Source organism: Hippocampus zosterae, chromosome 11, assembly GCF_025434085.1.
Source record: "Hippocampus zosterae strain Florida chromosome 11, ASM2543408v3, whole genome shotgun sequence".
Taxonomy (NCBI): Eukaryota; Metazoa; Chordata; class Actinopteri; order Syngnathiformes; family Syngnathidae; genus Hippocampus; species Hippocampus zosterae.
The window spans coordinates 16,495,467-16,520,920 of NC_067461.1; the positions used below are offsets into that span (position 1 = coordinate 16,495,467).

General features: G+C 41.8%; 3 protein-coding genes across 3 annotated transcripts; 1 reads left to right on the forward strand and 2 right to left on the reverse strand.

The window, feature by feature from the left end:
* The first annotated feature begins 201 nt into the window (after positions 1 to 201).
* Positions 202 to 6,254, forward strand: ttl (tubulin tyrosine ligase). Its single transcript, XM_052079392.1, has 7 exons — positions 202 to 894; positions 1,100 to 1,178; positions 1,292 to 1,524; positions 2,714 to 2,849; positions 2,929 to 3,198; positions 4,368 to 4,511; positions 4,776 to 6,254. The coding sequence occupies exons 1-7, from the start codon at positions 726 to 728 to the stop codon at positions 4,963 to 4,965; spliced, it is 1,221 nt and encodes a 406-aa protein (XP_051935352.1). The 5' UTR covers positions 202 to 725; the 3' UTR covers positions 4,966 to 6,254.
* Positions 6,255 to 12,620: 6,366 nt separating this feature from the next.
* LOC127610799 (homeodomain-interacting protein kinase 1-like) lies at positions 12,621 to 17,789 on the reverse strand. Its single transcript, XM_052081241.1, has 9 exons — positions 17,711 to 17,789; positions 17,419 to 17,615; positions 17,147 to 17,338; positions 16,818 to 16,999; positions 14,812 to 14,935; positions 14,601 to 14,711; positions 14,449 to 14,532; positions 13,941 to 14,116; positions 12,621 to 12,948 (listed from the first exon to the last, which is right to left on the reverse strand). The coding sequence occupies exons 1-9, from the start codon at positions 17,757 to 17,759 to the stop codon at positions 12,621 to 12,623; spliced, it is 1,443 nt and encodes a 480-aa protein (XP_051937201.1). The 5' UTR covers positions 17,760 to 17,789.
* Positions 17,790 to 18,036: 247 nt separating this feature from the next.
* On the reverse strand, positions 18,037 to 19,440 carry nanp (N-acetylneuraminic acid phosphatase). The gene is made up of 2 exons (XM_052079479.1): positions 19,279 to 19,440; positions 18,037 to 18,798 (listed from the first exon to the last, which is right to left on the reverse strand). Exons 1-2 carry the CDS (start codon positions 19,366 to 19,368, stop codon positions 18,154 to 18,156), a joined length of 735 nt encoding a protein of 244 aa, XP_051935439.1. The 5' UTR covers positions 19,369 to 19,440; the 3' UTR covers positions 18,037 to 18,153.
* Positions 19,441 to 25,454: the final 6,014 nt, after the last annotated feature.

A 25,454-nucleotide genomic window follows, 5' to 3' on the forward strand; every position in this document is an offset into this window, starting at 1 on the left:
ATATGCTTTAAAAAAGACGTCAAATATGTATATGAATGATGTGTACAACCATTTTAGTATAGTTATTGATATATATCCAGGTTTTAAATATGTATGAATGTGATTTTAAATACAAACAAAAACTACACTAACCGAGCGACTTGTAATCTTGCGACGGCAGGCGATAGCCTCAGACTGGGAACGCATGTCGTTGTAGAGTAAATAAATACCATTCTTGATAGCCCGTACATAACTAGCCATTTAGTTAGATGTCTTAGTTTCGAACTGTTTATTGAGGATCGTATCATATTTTAAATTAAGTCAGAGAAATTAGCAGCAGTCCATTTGAGCCAAAAAACCGGATGCTGACAGCTATTCGGCCCATGTTGGACAAGTCTGTGGAACTGCTGTCTGCTCCCAGTCACACCCTTGTGTGTTACTGGACACTGCTGGGTCAGTGTCTCTTGAGTGATAAGCCGTTTTTAAATATTCACAGTTAATAATTCGTTGTAACGTCGTGGCGGCATGCCTGCATTTGGTATAGATCTTTTGATTCGGGTGTGAAGGGAACGTTTGGAAGGGATATGACTGACTCATCGTCACCATGGCCCGGTCCGGTCAGAGGAGATAACACTTGACCCTCTGTGTGCTGCTCTGCCTCCCAGACAAGTTGCTCCCTAGCAAGGAAAGTTGTTTTGGTTCAAAGTATTTGCAACGATTTTCACAATTCCATCCAACGTGGGACAATGGCTTCTCAGATGTACACTTTTGTTACCCGGGACGACAACAGCACCATTTATGCAGAAGTTTCCAAAATCCTCCTTTCTACTGGGCAGTGGAAGAGGCTGAAAAGAGATAACCCCAGATTCAATTTGATGCTTGGAGAACGGAATCGTCTACCATATGGGCGTCTAGGTAGTGTATGTTTTCCCCTTTCGTTATTTTGCTGAAAACAGTCTCTGCATGCGCTCCATTTGTTGTCCACCCACTCAGAACGAGACAGCTGCTGTGACTGTGCAGCCCAAGCGTCGTGTGGATGGTGGTCAATGCTTCCACCACTTACTGTGCAATTTGTTAACATTCAAATCTTTGGGTTGAAATGTTTCGACTGGAACTTTAGGTCATGAACCAGGACTGGTACAGCTGGTCAATTACTACAGAGGGGCAGACAAGCTTTGCAGGAAGGCGTCTTTGGTCAAGTATGTATATTTCATACAATTGCCTTTTTGATGTTAGCAACATGTTTTGTTCCGCCAATGAATTATTCAAAGTGTTTACATTAGCTGACGGTCAACCACTTTTAAATCATCAGGCTAATAAAGACCAGCCCAGAGCTCTCTGATGCATCCAACTGGTTCCCGGAATCCTACATCATCTATCCCACCAACCTCAACACTCCTGTGGCTCCTGCGACAAATGGTCTCAGCCATCTGAAGAGCAATCCCAAGACGGATGAGCGAGAAGTTTTCTTGGCATCTTATCATTCCAAAAAAGAAAGTGGAGAGGGGACTGTGTGGATAGCCAAGTCATCTGCTGGAGCTAAAGGTAGAATATTACACATTTTGTCTGATTCAAACGTATCAATCATGCCTAAGCACATGGAATCTTAACAGGAGAAAGCCTGAATCAGTTCTGACTCTAAGATTTATCAATGAGAACGTTTTTTTAAATCTTAAATAGTGAGTGAGTGTCTGCCTCCACAAGCAAGCAAATCTGGAAGACTTTTCCACATGTGTGGCACTTGACCACTGAAGATTAATCCTACCATTACACTTTCATAGACTCTGGGAACCACAAGTAAATGTGAACTTTGGGAGCATAGTGTTTTAATCGGTTGATAAGTCACACAAATTCTTAGCTACAGTGCTTTGAAATAGTATTTTCCCCTTTCCCGATTTCTGTGTTCTTTGCATATTTATCACATGCAAAGATTCCAGTTCATCAAACCCACGGACAATTTAAAGTCTTTCATAAACCTAGCATGCGTGTCATTCATTGGGCAAGTGCAATAATAACCCCTTAGAACAGAATGACGACATACAGATAAGCTGTCAGGTTGGTAAGGTGCCCCAAGAAAGCAATCAAATTGATGTGATTCCTCTTGTATCTCTAATGTCTTCCGGGAAGTCAAAAATCACTTGATTTGTCACTAGTAATAATAATTATAGTAGTCGCTAGAGCATAGTTGAAAAATCTGCTATCTCGTGCAAGACAGACTTGCATCCAAATTGATGTCATGTCCTCCAACAAAGGTAAGCTCTTTGTCCTCCCTAGTAAATCAATTCAGCACACTGGTTGAACTACTTGAGTGTGAAACAAGTGTGTACTATCAGTATTTTTCCCCTCTATTAATGCCACTATTGACCTACCTGTACTCGATTAAACTTTACTAATAAACGACGGTGCCTCACTAGTAACACTGCTAGACCCAACTAGTACGTATGTCTCAAACAGTAGCAGCTTAATGGACCCTAGTTTTCTCATTAGTAGTTTTGCCTCACTATTAGGCATGTATCCCTAAAGTTATCCAACGAGTGTGCAGAAGTGTCATACATACAGCATGGGGGGTGGGAGGGGCCTTAGCCGTTTGACAGTCATTCTACGAGTGCTCACTCGTTGTTCTTACTAGTGAAGGCAAAGAGCATACGAATACATTGACCTTCAAGAAATAGAATAAGAGCTCATACAACTTTCCATATTGACATGCATCTTAGAACAACATTTCTTCCAACAGGTGCTGGTATTCTGATATCACACGATGCAAACCAACTACTGCAATACATTGACAATCAAGGACAGGTTCATGTTATTCAGAAGTACCTGGAGAAACCTTTACTTCTGCAGCCTGGACATCGCAAGTTTGACATCAGGCATGTCTTGAATGTTTTTGAGAAGCTCGCAGAGCTCTACATCACTCCACACTAACAGTTTATGATATGGTGTTACCAGGAGCTGGGTCCTTGTGGACCACCATTACAACATCTATTTGTATCGGGAGGGCGTGCTGCGGACTTCCTCCGAGCCGTACAACAGCTCTGACCTCCAAGACATGACCAGCCACCTGACCAACCACTGCATCCAGAAGGAGCACTCCCAGAACTACGGTCGCTATGAGGAAGGCAACGAGATGTTCTTTGACGAGTTTCGTCTGTACCTGCTCAACACTCACAATGTCACCCTGGAGTCCACCATATTACCTCAGATCAAGCAAATCATCAAGTAGGGTGCACATTGCTTTTTTTAAAACACATTTTTACTGACAAAACTGTTGAAAAAGAATTTACTAACAAAGAATTGTGGCCACATGTCACAATTGTATCTTTTAAAAAGAAAATATCGATACAATATGTATGTAGCGGATATAGTGACTAAGACCTGCTGCGAATAGCAAAAAAATGAAGAAAGTAGACGCCACCCCAGCTTTTTTTTTTACAGCTTCATATGTTATAAGTTTAAAATCCACCATATCCCAATAAGCGCACACAGGTAGCTGCCAAGCCGTGAAGAAACTCGTTGTGTGCGCAGCAGTGTGTGAACGAGCCAACATCCAAAGGTCGTGCTCACATACAGATGACTGGCCCTTCTGAGACTCAGCTATTCGTATACAAGCAATTCCCTTTTGCACGTGGACAGCACTTGTTGCAACTTCCTACTGTTATTCCATGATGGCATTTGACCCATAAACTTATACACATGTTTTGTAACCGTTGGTTATTGACACATGGTGCTTTGCACACAGAGTGGAAAATGCTGGAGGCTGTTCATTGCATAAATCGTGAAGTTATTCATTTTGTGTTCGGACGGGAGATCAATTTGGAAAGAGATTGGAAACAAAAAATGAAAGTGCTTTAATTTACTGTAATTATTAAATACAGCCATTTTTGTCACATTTTAGACAAGATTTAACCATCTACATTGGTAGTCTTCTTAATTTCATCCTCTGTGCAGTGCACAAGTATCTCTGTCAACAAGACAGCCTGAGTACCGTTCTCACCAAGATCGTGCTTAACAGCTGTTCTTGGAGTTGAAAGCTGGGCTTGAATGAATGTGGGAGCCGGTAAGAGCCAATCCCCTGTGAAGTACACCCAGGCGACCCGAATGACAGTGAATTATCGATCCTTTTTAATGTTGACAACCCCCGCTGTCCCAACCACCTGACGTCAACAGTGCTGTGCTGTTTAAAAAGCCAACACAGGACACAACCAAAAAAGGCTTTTAAAGAAAACCGCTGGAAATCTTCACTGAGGTCCTTGAACCATTCCATTGGTCGATTCAACTTTTTTTTTGCCCGTTAATATTGACATAATTTCACACTTGTTATTTACGATTTGCCTGAAATGCCTGTTTCTGAATAGAAGATGAAACCTTTTGGTTTTGTGGTTGTGCAGGAGCTGTTTGTCATGCATTGAACCAGCGATCAGCACCAAGCATCTTTCCTACCAGAGCTTTCAGCTGTTTGGATTCGACTTCATGGTGGACGTGAACTTCAAAGTGTGGCTCATTGAGATCAACGGAGCACCAGCCTGTGCACAGTCAGTAACAACACGTATTTGCAAAAAAATCCCCAACGTTTTTGCAAGTGTAATTATCACGACTGTTAAGTGGCCTTAATTTAATAGCCAGAGGGGTAAATGGTATTCACTAAAGTCACTTTTTGGATGAAATTATACCTGTCACAAAATAGTTTTAATTCAACATGCTTTTGACTATCACTTGAGTCTTATTATTCCAAAGTAACCATACTCTTACATTCATACTCTGACTGACACTGTTCTGTCTTTATGTTGTCCTTCTAGGAAGCTGTACCCTGAGCTTTGTCAAGGCATTGTGGATGTCGCCATTTCCAGTGTCTTTACCCTGAACAATAGTGGTGACTGTTCGTCTTCGCCTTATTCTTCCTCTCCATCCTCCCTGTTCTCGACCAACGTTTGCTCCTCACCCAAACTGAGAGGGCCGCTTCACATTGGCCCTTTTACTCGACTTTAAGCACAAGGCCAATCACCCTCCCTTGTCGTCTCTGCTGAAGGAGAAGCAAAGGCCATCAAATTGTAATCTCAGCATTTATTGTCCCTCGTTTGTCACGCATGTGTGTATTCGATCTGCAGATGGTGTACTCTTTGTTGATTTGAAAAGCAAAACAAAATGAAGAGGTGCCAACCATTCTGTGAGTGTCCTTTACAGCCAAGAATTCTTACTTTGCTCCCCGACAGATAGTTAGGAGTCTTGAGAAAGTGTAGCTGCTCAAGATTAAACTTGTGCCTTACATCTCCAGCCGTGAAACTGCCAACGTAACAACCCACCAATTTGTGTTGGGAGGTGCACGTTGGCAATACATTCAGCAGAGGGAGATAGTGAGCAGGGAGGAGATCTAGGTTACTGCAACTTTATCCAGTGAACTACTCGCACTGGTTCCAGTTAAATTGAACTGTCCGTTATTTCATCAACCAAGTACTGATTTTTTTTTCCCTTTAGACATATTAGTAATTAGCCGGAATATAATATTGTTGGTTTCCTATTCCTAATCTATTTTAGTCTTCAATGTTTGCTTCTGATATATTCTTAGTTGTTATTGTTTGTCAAAGGTCAACAATTTATTTAATTTTAACTCACTCACTCTTTTCGTTTATTCTACAGAATGGAGATTGGGCCTGTGGGCACCTTCAATAAGAATATCTGGATTAGTCATAGAAACCACTGTGTTTCAGATTTATTTATGAATAACAAAATATAAGTAATCCCGTGTTCATTAGAACGGCCCCGTTGTAGCTGAAAAGATGAAAGATGAAAAAGCTGTTGTGTAATCATAGCTAGGCTTTTCATGTTATTTTGCTGACAAGTTGGTAAAAATTGTTTTGTATGTTCTGTTTTAGCAAAAATGTTGATTGCTTTCCCCAAACCCCCCGAAGGCAAAAGGTGTCTGAGAGGAGATTTTGTGCGTGTGTGTATTTTCTTTTAAAAAGCATTTGTGTCCCCTTAAATTGGTCTATATTTCTTTGTCAATAAAACCTTACATTTAAATGTTTTTTTTAATTGTACATCATGATTTCATGTTTGTTTCACTGTTTTATATATCTTCTTCCCAACCAAAGATGAAATGCTGTATGTTAAATGGATTCTCAAGTCATGTGCTTCAATCTGAATAAGTCAATGAGCTGATCTGAAATTGAGCGTCATCGAAGGATGTGGTGTTGTGTTTTCGTTTGCTGGTGTGATTTTTCAAATGTTGCATGGTCGTGTGTCTAACTGTATTACAGAATAAAAACATGATCCCCGCAGTAGCCTCTCATTCAACGAACCTTAAAATAATGACCTGAATGCCATCTATGGCATTGTTCTGTTGAGGGCTGCAAATCATATTTTAGCTTCTTGATCAAACAAGTCTTTAATAACTTTGTCAAGTGAAGCTCCTGCTGGAGAAGTTTTACTTCCAGTCGAACCCGGGAGCCGGCCCATCATCCAATTTAATAAGAAAGAATTGCATTGAGGTGTTCGCATGCATTTGAAATGTTTGGCTTCATTCGACTTCTTGCAAGAGTTTTATCATTCGGCGCTTGTGATTCTTGTGCTAACGTCCCATACAATGCCGCCAGAGGGGGACTCCAATCCAGCGAAAGCACAAATGGTGCTCGTGTTTCATTCACTCATTCACTAATACTACAGGTGTCAAACTCAAAGCTACTCAGGTCTGGCTTTCCATCTCATGTGGCCTGCAAAAGTTTGCCCACAATTTTCCCATGACTGGTTCAAATCTAGATTAAGTACAACTAAAGTAAACGCAGAGTCAATTAAGTATCATAGGGTGATGACTCTATCAGGTCAGATACAAGAAGTGTGGTGGCCCATATTGGAGTCACTCACGCAGTTTTTAAACTGTTTATGAAAATTAATTCAATCTAAATCCGGGCAGAAAGTCTTTGAATAAATCATTGTTATTTGAAAGTAATACAACCATTTAGGGAATGCTGTAAGAATACTGTAAGAAAAGTGAAAGAGTGGATATTGGTCTGACATGTCAGTTTTTAAAGTAACAGTAACAGTAACAGAGTGGTTAATCATATAAAATTAATCCATCTATCGATTTTATAATTTTATTCTCACGAGGGTCGCGGGCCATAATCAAATGAATAGGATGGATAGCAAACGCGCATCATCGACCACAAAATGTCGCAATATTCCTCGCTGGTGACGTCACATTCGTAAACATCAAAAGCACCACTGGTGCAGGGACTTCTCGCCGGGTGCGGTGGCGCGTACCTGTAATCCAAGTTCCCGGGAGGCTGAGGCTGCCGGATCGTGTGAGCTCGGGGGTTCTGAGCTGCAGCGGACTATGTCGAGCGGGTGTCCGCGCTAAGTTCGGTATCGATATGGTGCTCCCGGGGGAGCTCGGGACCACCAGGTCGTCTGAGGAGGGGTGCACCGGCCCAGGTCGGAAACGGAGCAGGTCAAAACCCCCGTACCGCACAGTAGCGGGATCGCACCTGTGAATAGACGCTGCAGTGCAGCCTGAGCAATACAGCGGGACACAGTCTTTTACACTTCGTATGTAAATCCCCAAAACTATTATATTGTTGAAAGTCGATGCTTGGCAGGGCAACCAACTCTTTAGTGGGAAACAAGCAACCATTTCTAAATGTAAATAAACTGACAACAATGAGAACAAAATGTGTCGAAAATGTGACGTCACGTGCGTGATAGTAAAAAAGCACCACAGGTGATGTGCTTCCAAGCCGGGGACGTGGCGCGTACCTGTAATCCAAGCTACCGGGAGGCTGAGGCTGGCGGATCGTCTGAGCTCGGGGGTTCTGAGCTGCAGCGGACTATGTCGAGCGGGTGTCCGCGCTAAGTTCGGTATCGATATGGTGCTCCCGGGGGAGCTCGGGACCACCAGGTCGCCTAAGGAGGGGTGCACCGGCCCAGGCCGGAAACGGAGCAGGTCAAATCCCCCGTACCGCCCAGTAGCGTGTTCGCACCTGTGAATAGACGCTGCAGTGCAGCCTGAGCAATACAGCGGGACACAGTCTTTTACACTTCGTATGTAAATCCCCAAAACTATTATATTGTTGAAAGTCGATGCTTGGCAGGGCAACCAACGCTTTAGTGGGAAGCAAGCAACCATTTCTAAATGTAAATAAACTGACAACAGTAAGAAAGAAATGTGTCGCAACTGTGACGTCACGTGCGCGATAGTCAAAAACACCACAGTCGTTGTGCTTTCTCGCCGGGTGCGGTGGCGCGTACCTGTAATCCAAGCTACCGGGAGGCTGAGGCTGGCGGATCGTGTGAGCTCGGGGGTTCTGAGCTGCAGCGGACTATGTCGAGCGGGTGTCCGGGCTAAGTTCGGTATCGATATGGTGCTCCCGGGGGAGCTCGGGACCACCAGGTCGCCTAAGGAGGGGTGCACCGCCCCAGGTCGGAAACGGAGCAGGTCAAAGCCCCCGTACCGCCCAGTAGCGGGTTCGCGCCTGTGAGTAGACGCTGCGGTGCAGCCTGAGCAACACAGCGGGACACAGTCTTTTACACTTCGTTTCGGTTTACAACAAGCACACAGCCTGGTCGTTCATTTTATTTTAGCATTGCACTACACAGAAACACAAAATTTTCTTCTTCACAAAGCACACTTTTTGTTTGTCTTATACTGCCTCCTCCTGGGGGAAGATACGCTGTGGAAGATACACAGTGTTTGGGTTTTTCATCACTGCTCCCTCCTGGAAAAGAAACACAACTACACAGTATAAGAATGAAAACACTCAACCATAACTAAATAAATTCACACAAAATAAAAATGCGATCACCAGATTTGAGTGTGGGACAGCGGTTACTAGTCTATTGACTATCCAGAACAAAATGAGTTGTTTCATCTAGTGAAATCTATTTTGACTGGCAGTGATGCTCTGGTTACTGTTCAGCTTCCGAGGGGGTCCACGTGTATAAAACATGTTTCATACACTCACCTAACACACAGATTCACAGACTTCCTCACATGACAATCACCCTTTTTATTCACACACATATTATTGTTATCGCATCGTCATAATCATTATCCTAACAATGACAAGGACACAAGTTAATTTTATGTTTCATGTTAACTGTTTTGTTAAGCGCTTTGTTACAGCTGCCGCTGTTGTGAAAGCGCTATATAAATCAGCATGTATTGTATTGCAATTTTTTAAAAATCATAAAAAACGAAAGAATACATACCCCCCCCAACCCAAAAGGACTAAAAACAAAACAAAACGCCATAACATACAAAAGGGCAGCCATTAAGTCTTTGTCCTGAAAAACAGCACATACCCAAAGTTATTCTATCTTGGTCATGCAAATGCAGTACAGTACTCCATTTCCTCGCATGCTCACATACGTTGATTTTGGTTGCAGCTATTATCCTTTCTAAATGATATTGATAATATTTCCTATTCTTCAAGTGTTTTAAACATAAATTTGATATAGTTTTTGCTTTAATGATGAACATTGTGTCCCCAAAATAATATTGTGTTTAAACCAGGTGTGCATTTCTTTTCAGAAACACCTAACATAATATTCTGTGTTGTTGAGTTGTAAGCCTTCATCAAGCACAGGAATTGGAGAGCCTGCTAAAATATACAAAGAATGTCACGTGAACGTGTGATAAAAGCAAAGCTTGTGGGGCAGTAAAAAAAAACTAATAAAATGATCATAATAATAATCGTTTTAAGACATAGAACTCTCAACGTGTAACGCTGCAGTTACGTTCAAGAAGATGCCTTTCCGTGAAATTGACAATCATTTTCAATGAGTCATACTGATTTAAAAAAAACAACAATTCTACAGCCACTCAACGCTAATTTCATATCATTTTCATTCAACACAAGGTAACTGAGTCAAATTCCTTATTTTGGTATTCATATGTTCTGAAAACATCAGCATAATTGGTTTGGCATTGACAGTGTATGACTGAATTCATCCACAGTGTACTAATAACAGGCTGGTTTGGTAGGCCATTGCGTGATTTTAAGCAACCTTAAATTTTCTCATGAAGCTTTCAGACAGTTTTCTGGGTGAGAGAAAAACCAAGTTAATGAATTGCTGATTACTAATGTGGGTATCTGGGTAGTTGAAATTCCTTCAGTGTTGGGACTAAATCAATCAATGCTTATGATTTAGTTTCATGTGTATACCCTTCTCAGCTGGTGGTAAATTCTTTCTACCTGGGGGAATCTAATATCATCATGGTTTTTTATGAGCTCCTCTTCAAATCCTTTCAGAGGACACATCAACCATTTGATCAAAAGCATTGTCTGGGCTGAAAGAATGGCCACTAACACAAACTAAAATAAAACGTACAAAATACAAATATTTAAACATTAATACACTGACAATATTAGGCAAGGTCGAGCTGTGAAAAAAATGTATGTATTTTATTACACAACCTTGTTCAAATCTGTCCACAGTGTATCTTCCCCCAGGAGGAGGCAGTGTAAGACAAACAAAAATTGTGCTTTGTGAAGAAGAAAGTTTTGTGTTTCTGTGTGGTGCAACACTAAAATATGAACGACCAGGCTGTGTGCTTGTAGTAAACCGAAACGAAGTGTAAAAAAACTGTGTCCCGCTGTGTTGCTCAGGCTGCACCGCAGCGTCTACTCACAGGCGCGAACCCGCTACTGGGCAGTACGGGGGCTTTGACCTGCTCCGTTTCCGGCCTGGGCCGGTGCACCCCTCCTTAGGCGACCTGGTGGTCCCGAGCTCCCCCGGGAACACCATATCGATACCGAATTTAGCGCGGACACCCGCTCGACATAGTCCGCTGCAGCTCAGAACCCCCGAGCTCACACGATCCGCCAGCCTCAGCCTCCCGGTAGCTTGGATTACAGGTACGCGCCACCGCACCCGGCGAGAAAGCACAACGACTGTGGTGTTTTTGACTATCGCGCACGTGACGTCACAGTTGCGACACATTTCTTTCTTACTGTTGTCAGTTTATTTACATTTAGAAATGGTTGCTTGCTTCCCACTAAAGCGTTGGTTGCCCTGCCAAGCATCGACTTTCAACAATATAATAGTTTTGGGGATTTACATACGAAGTGTAAAAGACTGTGTCCCGCTGTATTGCTCAGGCTGCACTGCAGCGTCTATTCACAGGTGCGAACACGCTACTGGGCGGTACGGGGGATTTGACCTGCTCCGTTTCCGGCCTGGGCCGGTGCACCCCTCCTTAGGCGACCTGGTGGTCCCGAGCTCCCCCGGGAGCACCATATCGATACCGAACTTAGCGCGGACACCCGCTCGACATAGTCCGCTGCAGCTCAGAACCCCCGAGCTCAGACGATCCGCCAGCCTCAGCCTCCCGGTAGCTTGGATTACAGGTACGCGCCACCGCACCCGGCGAGAAAGCACAACGACTGTGGTGTTTTTGACTATCGCGCACGTGACGTCACAGTTGCGACACATTTCTTTCTTACTGTTGTCAGTTTATTTACATTTAGAAATGGTTGCTTGCTTCCCACTAAAGCGTTGGTTGCCCTGCCAAGCATCGACTTTCAACAATATAATAGTTTTGGGGATTTACATACGAAGTGTAAAAGACTGTGTCCCGCTGTATTGCTCAGGCTGCACTGCAGCGTCTATTCACAGGTGCGAACACGCTACTGGGCGGTACGGGGGATTTGACCTGCTCCGTTTCCGGCCTGGGCCGGTGCACCCCTCCTTAGGCGACCTGGTGGTCCCGAGCTCCCCCGGGAGCACCATATCGATACCGAACTTAGCGCGGACACCCGCTCGACATAGTCCGCTGCAGCTCAGAACCCCCGAGCTCACACGATCCGGCAGCCTCAGCCTCCCGGGAACTTGGATTACAGGTACGCGCCACCGCACCCGGCGAGAAGTCCCTGCACCAGTGGTGCTTTTGATGTTTACGAATGTGACGTCACCAGCGAGGAATATTGTGACATCTTGTGGTACATGATGCGCGTTTGCTATCCATCCTATTCATTTGATTATGGCCCGCGACCGTCGTGAGGATGAGAAGATTATAAAAATGGATCAATGGATACATTTGATTTCCTATTCATTAGATATGATTGATGATCAATAAACTCTTAAAAAATGAAGAGCCAGATGTCTTCGCCATAAGATATCAGGCCAATATCCACTCGTTCACTTTTCTTACAATATTCTTGTGAAAGCAGTTACTTAATGGTTGTGTGACTTTCAAATTACAATGAGCTATTTAACGTCTTTATGTCCGGAGGTAGAGTGAATTCATTATAATCAACCATTGCAAATCACTGCTTGAGTGACTCAAGTATGGGACAGCTACACTTTTTGTACTTTAACTGATGTGTTCCATGAGGAACCCTCATAATCACCCTATCATAATATATAATTTCCAATGTGATTACTTGAGTTGTTATAATTGTTAGCTTGCTTTGTTAGGCTACAAGGTGGCTGAAAATAGAAAAAATAAATTTTATTAATACTGTTATCTCGACTCATTCAGGTCCTGGCAGATTTTGAGTGAGGAAATAAAAAAACAAGGAAAAGCAACTCCAAATGCTGGCAGTGGGAATTTGTTCTCCCAAAGAAATCAGGAAATGTGTCCGGTATGTTTCTTCCAGACCTAAGACTAATTGGACACACTTTCTTCTTCATGAGTCTGTTGTCGATATCTACTTCCTAAACAAGGTTCCACAACCACTGCACACAAAAACCGGGATGTTCTCAACGTTGTGCTTCTGTTGTACATTCTGGTCGCTTTGTCTATCAGCCTGTATTGACTCCAGTGCTGTCTCTTGAGTTTGTCCATCATCTCCTGATGTTTTGTTAGAAGAGTCACTACTGCGCCAACGCCCCGTGTCTGCTGTTCCATTAGAGGAGCACGATGAGTGCATAATGAGGTTGTAGGAAGGCCTGTCGTCATCCTCGCTGTCTGAGATGAGCTCCTCTTCAAATCCTTCAATCGGGCACACCAGCATCTGATCAAAAGCGTTGTCCACACTGAAAAAGAGCAGCCAGTCACTAATGCAACCTGAAAACAAACAACATATTTCAACAATGAAACAATGACCATTTGAGGCAGAGGTCACAACAAGTAATTGCCTACAGGGCCCCAGAATCTATAATTTTGCTGCCTCTGTCACTCAACATGATTGATTTTCCATACTTTTTCTTAGAAGTTGTTCTTTTTTGTTGTGTACTTAGAAGTAAAATCATATGGAAATGAATAGAAATGTATTTGTATATTTTTAGCCATTCACCGATCCTCCACACCAGGGGTCACCACCATGGTGCCCGCAGGCACCAGATCGCTCTCACATCAGTAGCCTGTTCCAAAAATAGCTCACCAGTGATGGGGCGGTATTATTTTCTGGGAATGTTTGAGTGATTATTTGAAAAATTAAAGCGGTACAGATTTATTGAGAAGTGGAATTGCATCTTGACCTTTATCTATTTCCTAATTATTCAGAGAAATCGGGGAGGCACGGTGGTGAATGGTGAGCACATCTACCTCACAGTGCAGAGGTCATGGGTTTGAGAAAAAGCTCTCCTACCAAGACCACATATTGGAGCCATTCAGGCCAATATAAAATCTCAATTTCCTTTTGACTTTTGAGAAAGTAGTTGCTGAAAAAGTTGTTTTTTTATCACACAATGATGCATTTAGGGGCTCTTTTGTGATTTAGAGTGCTTCATTGTGTGACAAATTTCCATTGCACTAGTCTTTATCTTTAAACTAAGAGAAACATGAAGAGATGTATACATATGTGTGTGTGTATGTATATATATATATATATATATATCACAAGCTCTTCATGAAATCTGACAGGGTTCGCCGCATGTTTCATCCATAATAACTGTGTTGAATGAAGACCGATTTCTTTCTTTTTACTATTTTATCTACATTATTTTCTATCAAATTATTACTATATATGTTTTATGTTCAATAAACGACAAACCAACCAACCATGTAATACGTTTAATTGACTTACTATGAGCTGGTGTGACTCTCATGAACCAGATGAGCCATAGAGACATAGCGATGTTTGAGTGCCTCCGTCGGAGCAATTCTTCTCTCAGCTTGAATGTTTAGAAGACTTTTTAGAAAGCTAACAAATTCATTCTGATCTTCAAATTCGCTGAGCACCTCTTTTGCATCCTCTTGGCTCTGCTGAGTGTCAAACAAAGATGGCTGATCCAGTATTGGACTACAGTATGAAGAGCTCTTTTCTAAAACGAGAACAACTGATTGATAAAAATGGACCCTGCCATGTCTTTCTACTGTGTTGAGGACACTGTTATCTTTTACTGAACATGTTCAAACAGAGGCAAATAATTGTTTGAATGGACTAAAATTACAAAGTAGTATTTGTTAAATATACTGGTCAATTTTCTTATGAGTAATAATTATCACCAACATCATTCAGCATTTTGGAAAAGAGTTCTTCAAATTCGAGTAGTCATGCATTCGTTCTTTTTTCTTAAAAATGGACCACTTACAGTTCTCAAGGCATCTAGAGATTTTAGTCGTATCTTCCATGTTTTCGTCTCTTCCCCATTCGTAAGCTTATATTCATTTGGAGTCTAGGACAACAAAAAAAAAACCATTTTCAAACAGATGTTTAAAATTTAAGACCGTTTTGCATCACTACCTTTAGTTTCCACTGTTCAAAGTTTAAGTGGGTGAAATACTTCTGGCTGTATTTGCCTGCTAAGAGGAGCGAGTCGGCTGGCTGCCCCCGTATTTGTATGATGGTTCTCATCTTGGGGGACAAAAGCATGTTCGCTGTCATCGGGCATTCTCTTACTTCATAGCTTTACAGAATATCAGGAAGAACAGGTGACGCGTTCTGTCTTGTTTACCATCTGGTACTCGCAATTGGTTGCAAAAAGGTGATTGCCAATGTGCAAGAAAGTGAGAGCACAGCCAAGACCCCACATGTCCACTTGCTCAGAGATTGGGAGGCCAAGGGTAACCTCAGGTGCTCTGTTTGCAAGACCAGCAGAAACAAGTACATTTGAATCTCATTTTGAACACTTTGTTAACAGATAGATCCAGTGGAACCTCTAAAGTTGAATGCACACAAAGTTGATGCAATGCTGTAAAGAATGAATCTGTGCCAAATAAAATGCATCAAAACAAATCACATTACACTGACATTCGTCAGCGGTGGGCGCAAGAATTAAAACGGCAACATATGCTGTATGGAATCGCTGATGGGGTAGTAGTGGTACACTCGCCTGACTTGTGTGTAGCATCGGTTCACACTCCGTGGGTGTGTATGGTTGATCATTTTTATATGTCCCTTGTGACTGACTGGCGGCCACTTTGGGGGTTAGTACGCCTTTGGCCCCATGCCAGCTGTGTTAGACTCCAGCAACTGCCGCGACCCTCTTCGGGATAAGCGGTGTTGAAAATGGATGGATGGATGTTGTATGGATTTGGGAGTGAAACACTCTTAATATTGTAAGTGAAACATTGCTCTCTGATGGCAGCAGTGATAATTGTGATTGACTGGCAACCACTCGAGGTTGTACATGGCCTCTTGTCCAAAATCAGCTGGGAAAGACTCCTGCCCAATTGTGACTCGAATGGGAACTCGCGGAATAGAAATTGATAGATGAACAGAACTGACCCGACAACAGCAAAGTACGTTTCAAGGGAACTTCCCAAGCGCATTACCCTCTTTGACACAGTAAAAAGAGGACTTGTTGTTTAAACATGTACAATAACATGCAAACCGCACCAACGGCTTTGATTCTCTTAGCATTATGTTGTTCAGGTCATGCATGGTAGACTGATTGGACGCTCTAAATTGTCCCTAGGTGTGAATGTGAGCGAGGATGGTTGTTCGTCTCTGTGTGCCCTGCGATTGGCTGGCAACTGATCCAGGGTGCCCCCCGCCTACTGCCCGAAGACGGCTGGGATAGGCTCCAGCACCCCCGCGACCCTAGTGAGGATCAAGCGGTTCGGAAAATGGATGGATGGATGGAAGGTCAATACTGTTTTTTTTTTTTAATGTTAAAACGACTGTGAACTGAGTTTGGACTGCTTCTCGTCCTATAATACACTGTATTTGTTTGCAACCGAATGAACCTGTCCGAGAACTCCTCTTCAAGGTCTTACACGGGTTAATTTGGTTGACCCTGGGATGGAATCCCGTGTTGGCCCGAATATAAGACGGTGTTTTTTGCATTGAAATAAAGTGGGGGTCGTCCTATATTCGGGTCCTACACATTATACCCATTCAGGACGCTAGATGGCGCCAGATATCATTGAAGCGAATGCTGAACTTGACTCCACAGGCCAACGTGAACCACTGTCACAAAGAATAAAAATTAAAATAGCAGTAGCACGAAGAAGAAAAAAATAGCGGTAAGAAAGAAAAGAGAAGAAAATAGTAGAAGAGATAACAGAAAATGGAAAAACGTAGCGACAATCTGGAGAAAAGTGGGTCAAAGATCGGCCAGGTTAACTGGCAGCTAAGGAGAAGTTATGATGTAATTTACATTTCAAAAAACAAAAAAAATTCATTTACAAATGTGATTGCACTTTAGTTTACATATTTAAATGTTCAGATATTAAGATTTGAATGAGGCAAAATAACATGCTCTTTCTCTCAAATATGTTCGAATCAATTGTTTCAGATTTACTGTAATTATTTTCTGTATAAAAATGAATTTGGTGTTCAAAAAGTCTTTTTTTAAACTTGAGTCTTTAAAAAGATTCGGGCTAAGACATTCGGGCCGATACTTCATTTCCCATTTCAAATGGGATGACTTTTCTTAAAATCATATGGACAAATCAACCATGAATGCGGCCAACCTTAGAGGTTCAATACACACAAACTGAGCGGAATGAAACCTACCGGTACCCCATAGGCTGTATGGTCATTCCAAGGGTCACTGCAGAGGTCTGGAGGGAGCAGCCAAAATCTATTAATTTAACCCTGAAGGGCTCACATGAATGGTTCACCAGCATGATGTTATCAGGCTTCAGGTCAGCGTGAATGATTCGGATACCTTTCAGGGCCTCAAAGGCTGTAAGCAACTTTATGGTGAGAGGAAGAAATAAACACAGACGCAATCCTTGAACACATCACAATTTCAAAGCGGCATTTTAAATTTGTGCAAATCCAACAATTTCAAGAAATGCAATATCTAGTAGAACTCTGATATGACTAAATGATCACTTTACCTGATGCGCAATCGGCCGTATCTCACTGACAGACAATGGCTTCTTCCGTTTCTTGACAACAAAATCGAAAAGGCTCATGTCTAGCATTTCAAAAGCCAAACACGTATACCCTTCATGCTCAAAGTTTTCAATAAACTTCACAATGCTCTTCTTTACCGGGTCCAGAACACTGACAATCTCAAGTATTTTGATCTGTGGAGAAAATAAAACAAATGCGTGACCTCTAAACACTTCATTGGGTAATCACTCCATGTGGATGTCGGATATTATACCTCCATTTTGGATATCACATTTGACTTGGTTTTAAGGACTTTGAGGGCTACGCTCTGCAATGTTCCTAAGTTTACACAATGGGCAACTTTTCCAAAGCTTCCTTCGCCAATTAAGTCCTTAACCAGGTAGGTACTTGTTTTACTGCTCAGGATGTTGGACTGTAGCTTTTCAAATGATTTCGTTTTTTTCTTCTGATCTGCAAATGGCAATAGACTTATCAATTACAGTGGGCATGCAAAGGTAAAAAATGATTACTTGCTCACAGTGGATGCGACGAGCAGAATCACCTACCAGTTTCATCTGGTGAGTGTTGAATATTTGAGTTGATACCCATTGCCATTTTATGATTTTTATATTACATTTAAAAAAATAAATCTTAGTAAGAAAATCCTCTTTTGTACTATTTCCTTGTGTCAAGAAGAGCACATCCAGCACCATAACCACTCTATGATGTCATGCCATGTGATCATGAACGTGACGTCATAATCCATGATGACGCTTACAAGTGAGAGGTGTGTGTGCGTTGTCATTTTTAAGAATCTAGGATTGACGTTAAACTTGCTATCCACTTACTGCCTGTGGTAGACAAAGGCATTTAAAAGACACAATGACATTGATAGAGGTATGTATGCATTTTATTCTCATATTTCAGAACAACCTTGGCAAATAAAAAGCCATTTGACAAAATATGGGGTTGACATTTGGTCAATTTATAAAATTTATATCTACGGTTGTCACTGATTTAGTTGTGCCAAAACGTCTTCCAGGTCCAAGACGGTGGAAAGCGTATAGTCAGGTGTCACTGAATCAAGAGGCAGAGCAACACCTGCACTGTTAATCCAAACTGTAGCACGTACTTGTGCATTGACCCCTCCCTGGATGTCAGTGTCCAGTGAGTCTCCAACCATTATGCAATCCTGGGGTTCCACCTGCAGCAAATCAAAACACAATCTGAAGATGGAGGGGAAGGGTTTCTGCTCAGCATGATCTCCGCCGACTACAATCCTATCAAAAAAGTTTTCACAACCGACTGCCTCCACTTTCTCCCTTTGTGTTTGAGTATTGCCGTTGGTCAGGAGCAGCAGCTTGTATTTCCTCCGAAGCTGTTTCAGAAGACTTGCTACCTCAGGGGACAGACTAAGCAGCTCCAGTCGACTATTTTTCCACAGATAGTAGCACTGAGCTGCCAGAGAGGGTGATGAAGGGCTCTCCACACTTTCCTTAATGCTGTCTTCCCAGTGACCCACTCGGATCTCATCTATAGATCTGCCATCTGCAGGATCAAACTTCTCGTGCATAAGTTTCTGCTTGAACTTATCACAAATGTTGGGGATGGTGTCATCGTCAATAGCCAGTGAGGTCTTCAAAAGTTCAGAGGTCTGTAAAAGCCACATACAGCATTTTAATTACAACATGCAAGTAAATCACAAAAGTATCCAGACATTTTTTAAATGAAGTACTCAAGTTAAAAATACTGTATAATACAATAACCGTAACATACAATTAGACCTCCATATGAGACTCATTATCGGTCCACAGATTCCTCAATCACGTGATGTTTTAATTAACATAAGAAAAAGCAGCAGCATCTGATAAATTGGCAAACTAATAGTTATCTATGTAACAATGCACTAGAACCCGTACGTTTAAATAGAATGACTACAAAAATGGAACAAGAATGACAGGGCATCTTCATGATTGGGAGCAAAAGAAAGAGTAGTAGAAAGTTAAATTATTTGTGCGCGATGAATATTGTGTTTCCCACTGAATTTGAACGCAACCCGTCCGGTCCAAAACAAAATAGATTGGTAGTCACTTGGCATTGAAACAAAAATACACTTTTAGCAGAGAAAATCCACCTTTTGTATCGCAAAATGGCCTGCCCGATTTGTTTCAATGAGCGTGTTGTCCAAGTCAAATAATATAGCCTTTACAGAGTTACCGTCCATTGCGAGGTAAAACAGGGAGCACGGAAGCGTTTCAGTGAGTTACGGAAGTAACTGTGATAGGACGGACGCTTGTTGACCTGGGAATTGTATTTTTTTTCGGTAAATAAATCGCACTTTCATTTTACATCCACTTGAGGGCGTTAATAAGCCAAAATGACCATTATCCAACGTTCAATTCTAATATCCCACCATCCTTTTTAATAAATCAGGAAGTTATCACGACACTGAGTTGTGAGTGTCAAAGTCAAGCCCCAGGAAACAGATCTGGCCCGCTCCGTATGTATGTGCGTGTGTATGAATATGTATATGTACGTGTGCGTGTGCGTGTGTGTGATATGGGTTTTGAATATGGTAGTATTGATATCATTGTGATTTTTAACGTGTACAACAAGACCAGATTTAAAAAAACTAATTTTAATTAAGCCATGTTTAAAAAAAATAATGCAGAAAAATAAGCCTGCTCAGTTTTATTCTAATAATAACTAAAATTAATAAAGTTATTTAGTCTCAAGATGGCACCATAGTCGGCAGCTGTCTGCAAGACCTTTTCAAGAGCTCTGCTTTTTTGTTGTTTTTGTCTTTTGTTTTGTCATATGCTGTTTGTTGTGGACTGTTTCTAGCATTTTGGCCACGACATTCGAAGGAGAATCTGTCCTAGATGCTTGCGCCTTCTTGGCAGCACGCGTGTACCAGCACTGATTTTGATGTGGGGAATGTCGGCGCTATTCGACTGTCACCGCTTGACAGCCTAGGGAGCGCTTGCGTTTTTTGCATCTGTAATGGTCAGCATTTTTCACAGCTCGTTTTGTTCAACAAAGATGTTGGCGCTGTCGGACAGTCTGTGTTGGTGCGGCTGTATGGATAGCTGCTGGAGCTGAGGATGAGGAGAGAGGATGCGTACTCGGAACAGAGAGTCTGTTCTGCAAAGCGCTTTCTTACAGCTGCAGATATTGTGGAAGTAAATAAAGATGTATTGTAGTCTATTGGATTGTTCGTATTGCATTTAGATGCTGTTTTCCTACTAGACGTTGACACGCATGTCAGTATGCATTTGATCAGATATGTATAAATCCATCCTTCCATTTTCTAATCCGCTAAAGATCACGAGTGTCGTGGGTATGCTGGCGCCTATCCCAGCTGTCTTTGGGCAATAGGTGGGGTACACCCTGAGCTGGTTGCCAGCCAGTCACAGGGTATCAATCAATCAATCGATGTTAATGTTCGCAAACATGATTTTGTTCTTACAACTTATTAATCTGTGACACAGTCGTGCAAAATCCAAACATACTTGAGTTCTTATGCAACCAACTCATTCTTTCCTATGGCAACGAGCCAGCAGTTCACACGCAACTACATACAAAGCTTATTTCTCGCCCAAACCAACACAACAGGCTCTTCTCACATTACATGAGATCATCCGTTAGAGTATCGCTCAGGTGCTTGCGTGAGTGCTTCACATGGCCTTTAAAAAAAATACCACAGATAAGATATAAGCCAAGAAACAGTGTGAGATGTCTAACTTGCTACTGTCTATCAGAACAAACAACGCCTGCCTTTTGCACGCGAGGTGAGAACTAAGCTTACTTAAGGAGGAGGCGTGCAGCAACTCGAAGCTCAAAATTGAATCTTAAAAATGATGTGAAAAATGAGCGTGTGCAAAACTGCTGGAACTAAAAAGTGCATTTGAAATGAAGTGAAGGAACTGTGCGAAAATTCAAAGAAAGTTCGAGCTTATGCAGGAATACCTTTCCTACCACCTTCCTGTATCGTGTCTCGGGTCAAGGGCGCGCCAGAGCTTATCTCAGCTGACTTTGGGCAAAAGGTGAGGTACACTCCGGTCGGATCACCATCAATCATTCATCATACAACACATTCACAGATGTTTGACTGTAAGGCAGACGTGCTTGCCGCACGTACTACTTGTGCTGCACACACGGAACGCGACTACTTTTATCTTTGTGGTTGGTAACACAGTCACGCACTATTTCTCAGGTCGCTGTGAGTCACCCACATCAATCGAATTGTTAAAGGTGCTGTTCCTTCTTTTATAATAAACATGTTACAATGCTTAATTTGTAACTAAGGGGGCTGGGAGGGCCTCTATGGGTATTGTACAGTATATGAGAGCATAAACAGGGAAGGTCATAGATATTTCTCAGTATAAGTCATCGAGACAGGTGAGTCTATATGACTTCAACTGAAGGATCTTCAAGGACATCTGAACGGAAAAGAGCCACAATTGTGTTTCAGTTACTGACCAGTGAATGCCACTTCCTAGGAGACAATTTGATGTACAATATTTATTTGGGCTATTCTTGCCAATATGCTTCCCATCTTTTACTGAGCCAGCACCCATTTTTCACGTCAGGGCACATGACACAAAACATAAATTTGCATACCACAAAAATACTCAAAGAAACCCACGACTTATTATTTTACTGGCGTAGATGGATGAGCGAAGATGACATAATATTAACTCAGAATTTTCAGACTACTTAAATGATATTGGATAATATCTTGCAGCCGGCATCCATTATCATCTCTCCCCGGTTGGTAATCACTGGCACATCTCTGTCTTTGGTTGCTATAAATAAGTTTTGAAGATAAACTCCATCTGGAATGGAAAAAGAACTCAGCTGCGCTGTCTTTGTCACGATTCTCCCATTGAGCTTTGCTTCTTATGGAGACTTATGCACGTACACATGAGCACGTACACACGAGCAGGCATGCACATGCACACACGTGTTGGTCGTCCACCCAAACGAAAACAACATGATCTGGGGCAAGATGGTGCCTCTTTAAGCGGTTACAAAACACTTTTTCCTCCAATGATATGCCTATGTAAGATTTGTCAAAGGGTTTTTCTTCTTATTTATGTTGTACTGCATAAAATGACACCACTTGGTTTTGGACCTGAACAAAAGTGGACATGCTTTTGAAGTTCTTTTAGAATTTCACAATGTTAGAACGTGATAGGTTAGGCCCTCAGTTTCCCAGGGATTACAAAAGCCCCCCCCCCCTCCCCCTCTCTCCCCTTGGCCCCCTTCTGATACACCTGAATTCTCCTGACCGGCCACTGAACCAGCACGGTGTGTGTGGGGTGAGCTGTCGTACAGTAGTGAGGTTGAGTGGGTGGTAAGATTAGCGAGATGATCCCTTTTGAAGTTTATATTTAGGAAAAATAGGAAATTGCGCAATCTTTCAAAGAAGTTGCGACTGGGTCATGTCCTGTCAGTGGAGTGGGGGGGCAACAAATTCAGTTTTATAGTGGTAATTTTACAGTTTGAGCCCTGCAAGTCCCAGGGACCCACTGATCAGAATAGTATGAGTCCCATTATGCATTTAGAGAGTCCCAGATTTCGAAGTCGGAAATGGTCTACTTATTCAATTGCAAATGATAAGAATACAAACAACAACAATATACATTGATAATAGGTTTATTTATTCTAAACAAATGCTGCAAAAATTTAAATAATTCAGGCATACAAGAATTGCAAAGAAATAGGTTCTTATTTCATCCCGTGGTTCAGTCTTTGAGTTCAAATCTCTGCAATAAACTTTCGCACCACTTGTTTGGAACACTTGTTTGGAACACTTGTTTGGAACACTTGTTTTAATGTTACACAACTTGGCAATCGTCTGCTTTCCACACAGTGAAGGGCGATCTCGCCAATCTCGTCTTGTCTCGCGAGAACAGAAATCTTGTCACGTGAGATTAATTAATGCAAAATCAAAACAACAATGGCGGCGATTCAAACTGCTTCGTTGCTGGAAAAAAAAGATTTACAAAAGTTATTTATGAATTTTTATTTTTTTTTACAAAGAAATTTCCTTGTGTCCCAAAAACACACATTATTTGGAACTGTGTATCTGGCGGGAAAATTATGCATATAGGACGCAGGACACAGAGGTAACGAGATGGCTGGGTTTAGGTAGGTAGGTTTTTGCTGCAGTGCCGTGTGAGGGATTGAAAGTAACTGGCATTCAATGTTGGTTTTTGGCCTTACCGCTTACATGCAGTGATTTCTCCAGATTCTCTGAACCTTTTGATGATATTCTGAACAGTGAAACCCCAAATTTCCTACATTAAGGAATATTGTCCCTTAAACGGTTGGACTATTTTCTCACGCAGTTGTTCACAAAGAGGTGAACCTCGCCCCATCTTTGCTTGTGAATGACTTAATAATTCCGCGAAGCTCCTTTTATAATTGCACCCACGTCTTCCTGTTCACCTGTGGGATATTCTAAGAAGGTGTTTGATAAGCAATCTCAACATCTTCGTCTTCTTTGCCTCCTGTCTCAGCTTTTTTGGAATGTCTTGCAGCCATAAAATTCTAAGTTAATGATTATTTGCTAAAAACAACCATAATCACGTTGAACATTAAATATCTTGTTTGTAGATTATAGGTTGTATTCTGTTTTTATTTATGTTGCACACAATTTCCCAACTTCATCGTAATTGGAGTTTGTTTTTTCATTCATGATGCAGTTTTTTGACTGGTGCGATTTATAATCCAAAAAGCACGGCACTTTGATCGATATGGCCAGTGGGTAAAAATAGAACTGCATTAAAGATCCAAACTAGGTCTCACAATTTTTCCCCCTATACAAATACAAAAAAGGCAAATAAAAATCAAACAGAATTTTATTTATATAGCATGACCGTGACCTTGACCTTGACCTCATCTCTATTTAAAATGCAACACAGTGCTTTACAGAGATAAAACATTTTTTTACAATTCTGTTTTCGACAATAGGGCATGTGTGTGTGTGTGTGTGTGTGTGTGTGTGTGTATGTGTGCGTGCGTGTGTGTGATCCACATGCGTGAATGCATATGCAACATCTCTTTTGTCCTTTCACTGTATGCCATATATCCCCATGTTTTAGGCTGACCTGAACAGGACGAAGCACAATAGGTTGGGACATGACTGGGTGACGGCTCACATATGGGGCCCTATTTTTATGCCTGGTCCAAGTCGTGTATACATGTGTGACAAGCCTTCCCTCTCCCTCACCAACAGCGATAGCTGTGCAGTGATGTGCAGTTAGTGGTGTCCTCAGTTGATGCTCAGCTGACCTCAGCTGGTCGAGATGTAATGTTTTCTTGACTTTGATTGTTTTTCATTGACAGACAGCTCTTTTGTTTTCACGTTGGTTACACAACTAACAAAATCTTCACAAGCAAAAGCAAAATATGAAACTGACCTCATGTATTTGGCGCCATTAATTGTTTGACTCAACAAGTGGAATAGGACACTCACTTAACCCTTTCAGAGACAGCGGTTGCTACATTGGACAACTTACTATGTTATCGGCTTACGGGGTGCATGAAAGGGTTAAAATGCAGTGTTTAGTTAAATAAAGCTAAAAATAAAAACAAAGTTGCACATCATATCCAGACATACAGTACATACCAGGTTGAATGGCTTGTTTTTCTTTTGGTGTCAAACCCAAATGTTCATAGTTGACAGCAAAAATAATGTATTGGCCTCATTGTTCCAATTTGCTATTTCAACCACTTTTCATCATCTGTGTGTTTTGAGCAACCAATATATCCTGCAGCACAAAGTGCAACCTTTCTCTGTCAATTCCAAAACACAAACACTTCTACATGAATGGTTGAAATAAAAAAGCAACAATATTTCCTGGAAGGTTGTTTTCATAAGTTATATTGGAATGATGTGTCTTTCTTTTGTTCCATGTAAGCATTGGAGCATCTACTGTATTAATAGCACTTCCGTGTGGAAATTTTGACACCATTGGGTAATGCACTGGTTTGTCTTGGAAGGATGTTTTGAAAGTTGAGATTATCCAGTGACAGTCATCAGACCTTTGAAGACATGCTCTTGTCGAACATGTCTCACATAATCAAACAAAAGAAAATTCACAGACTGATTAATTCATACCCACCTAAGTGTGGCGGTATTCTAATCTGACATCCAACTTTAAAGTGTTGGAAATGTCATTTGAAAGGACACAACCTAGTTGTAATTAACTACCGCACATTCCCAGATTATCATGTTTGACTTTCTTTGCCCCACCAGACTCAACTACTCCGGGTGATGCCCGAGGCCGAGGTAACGAA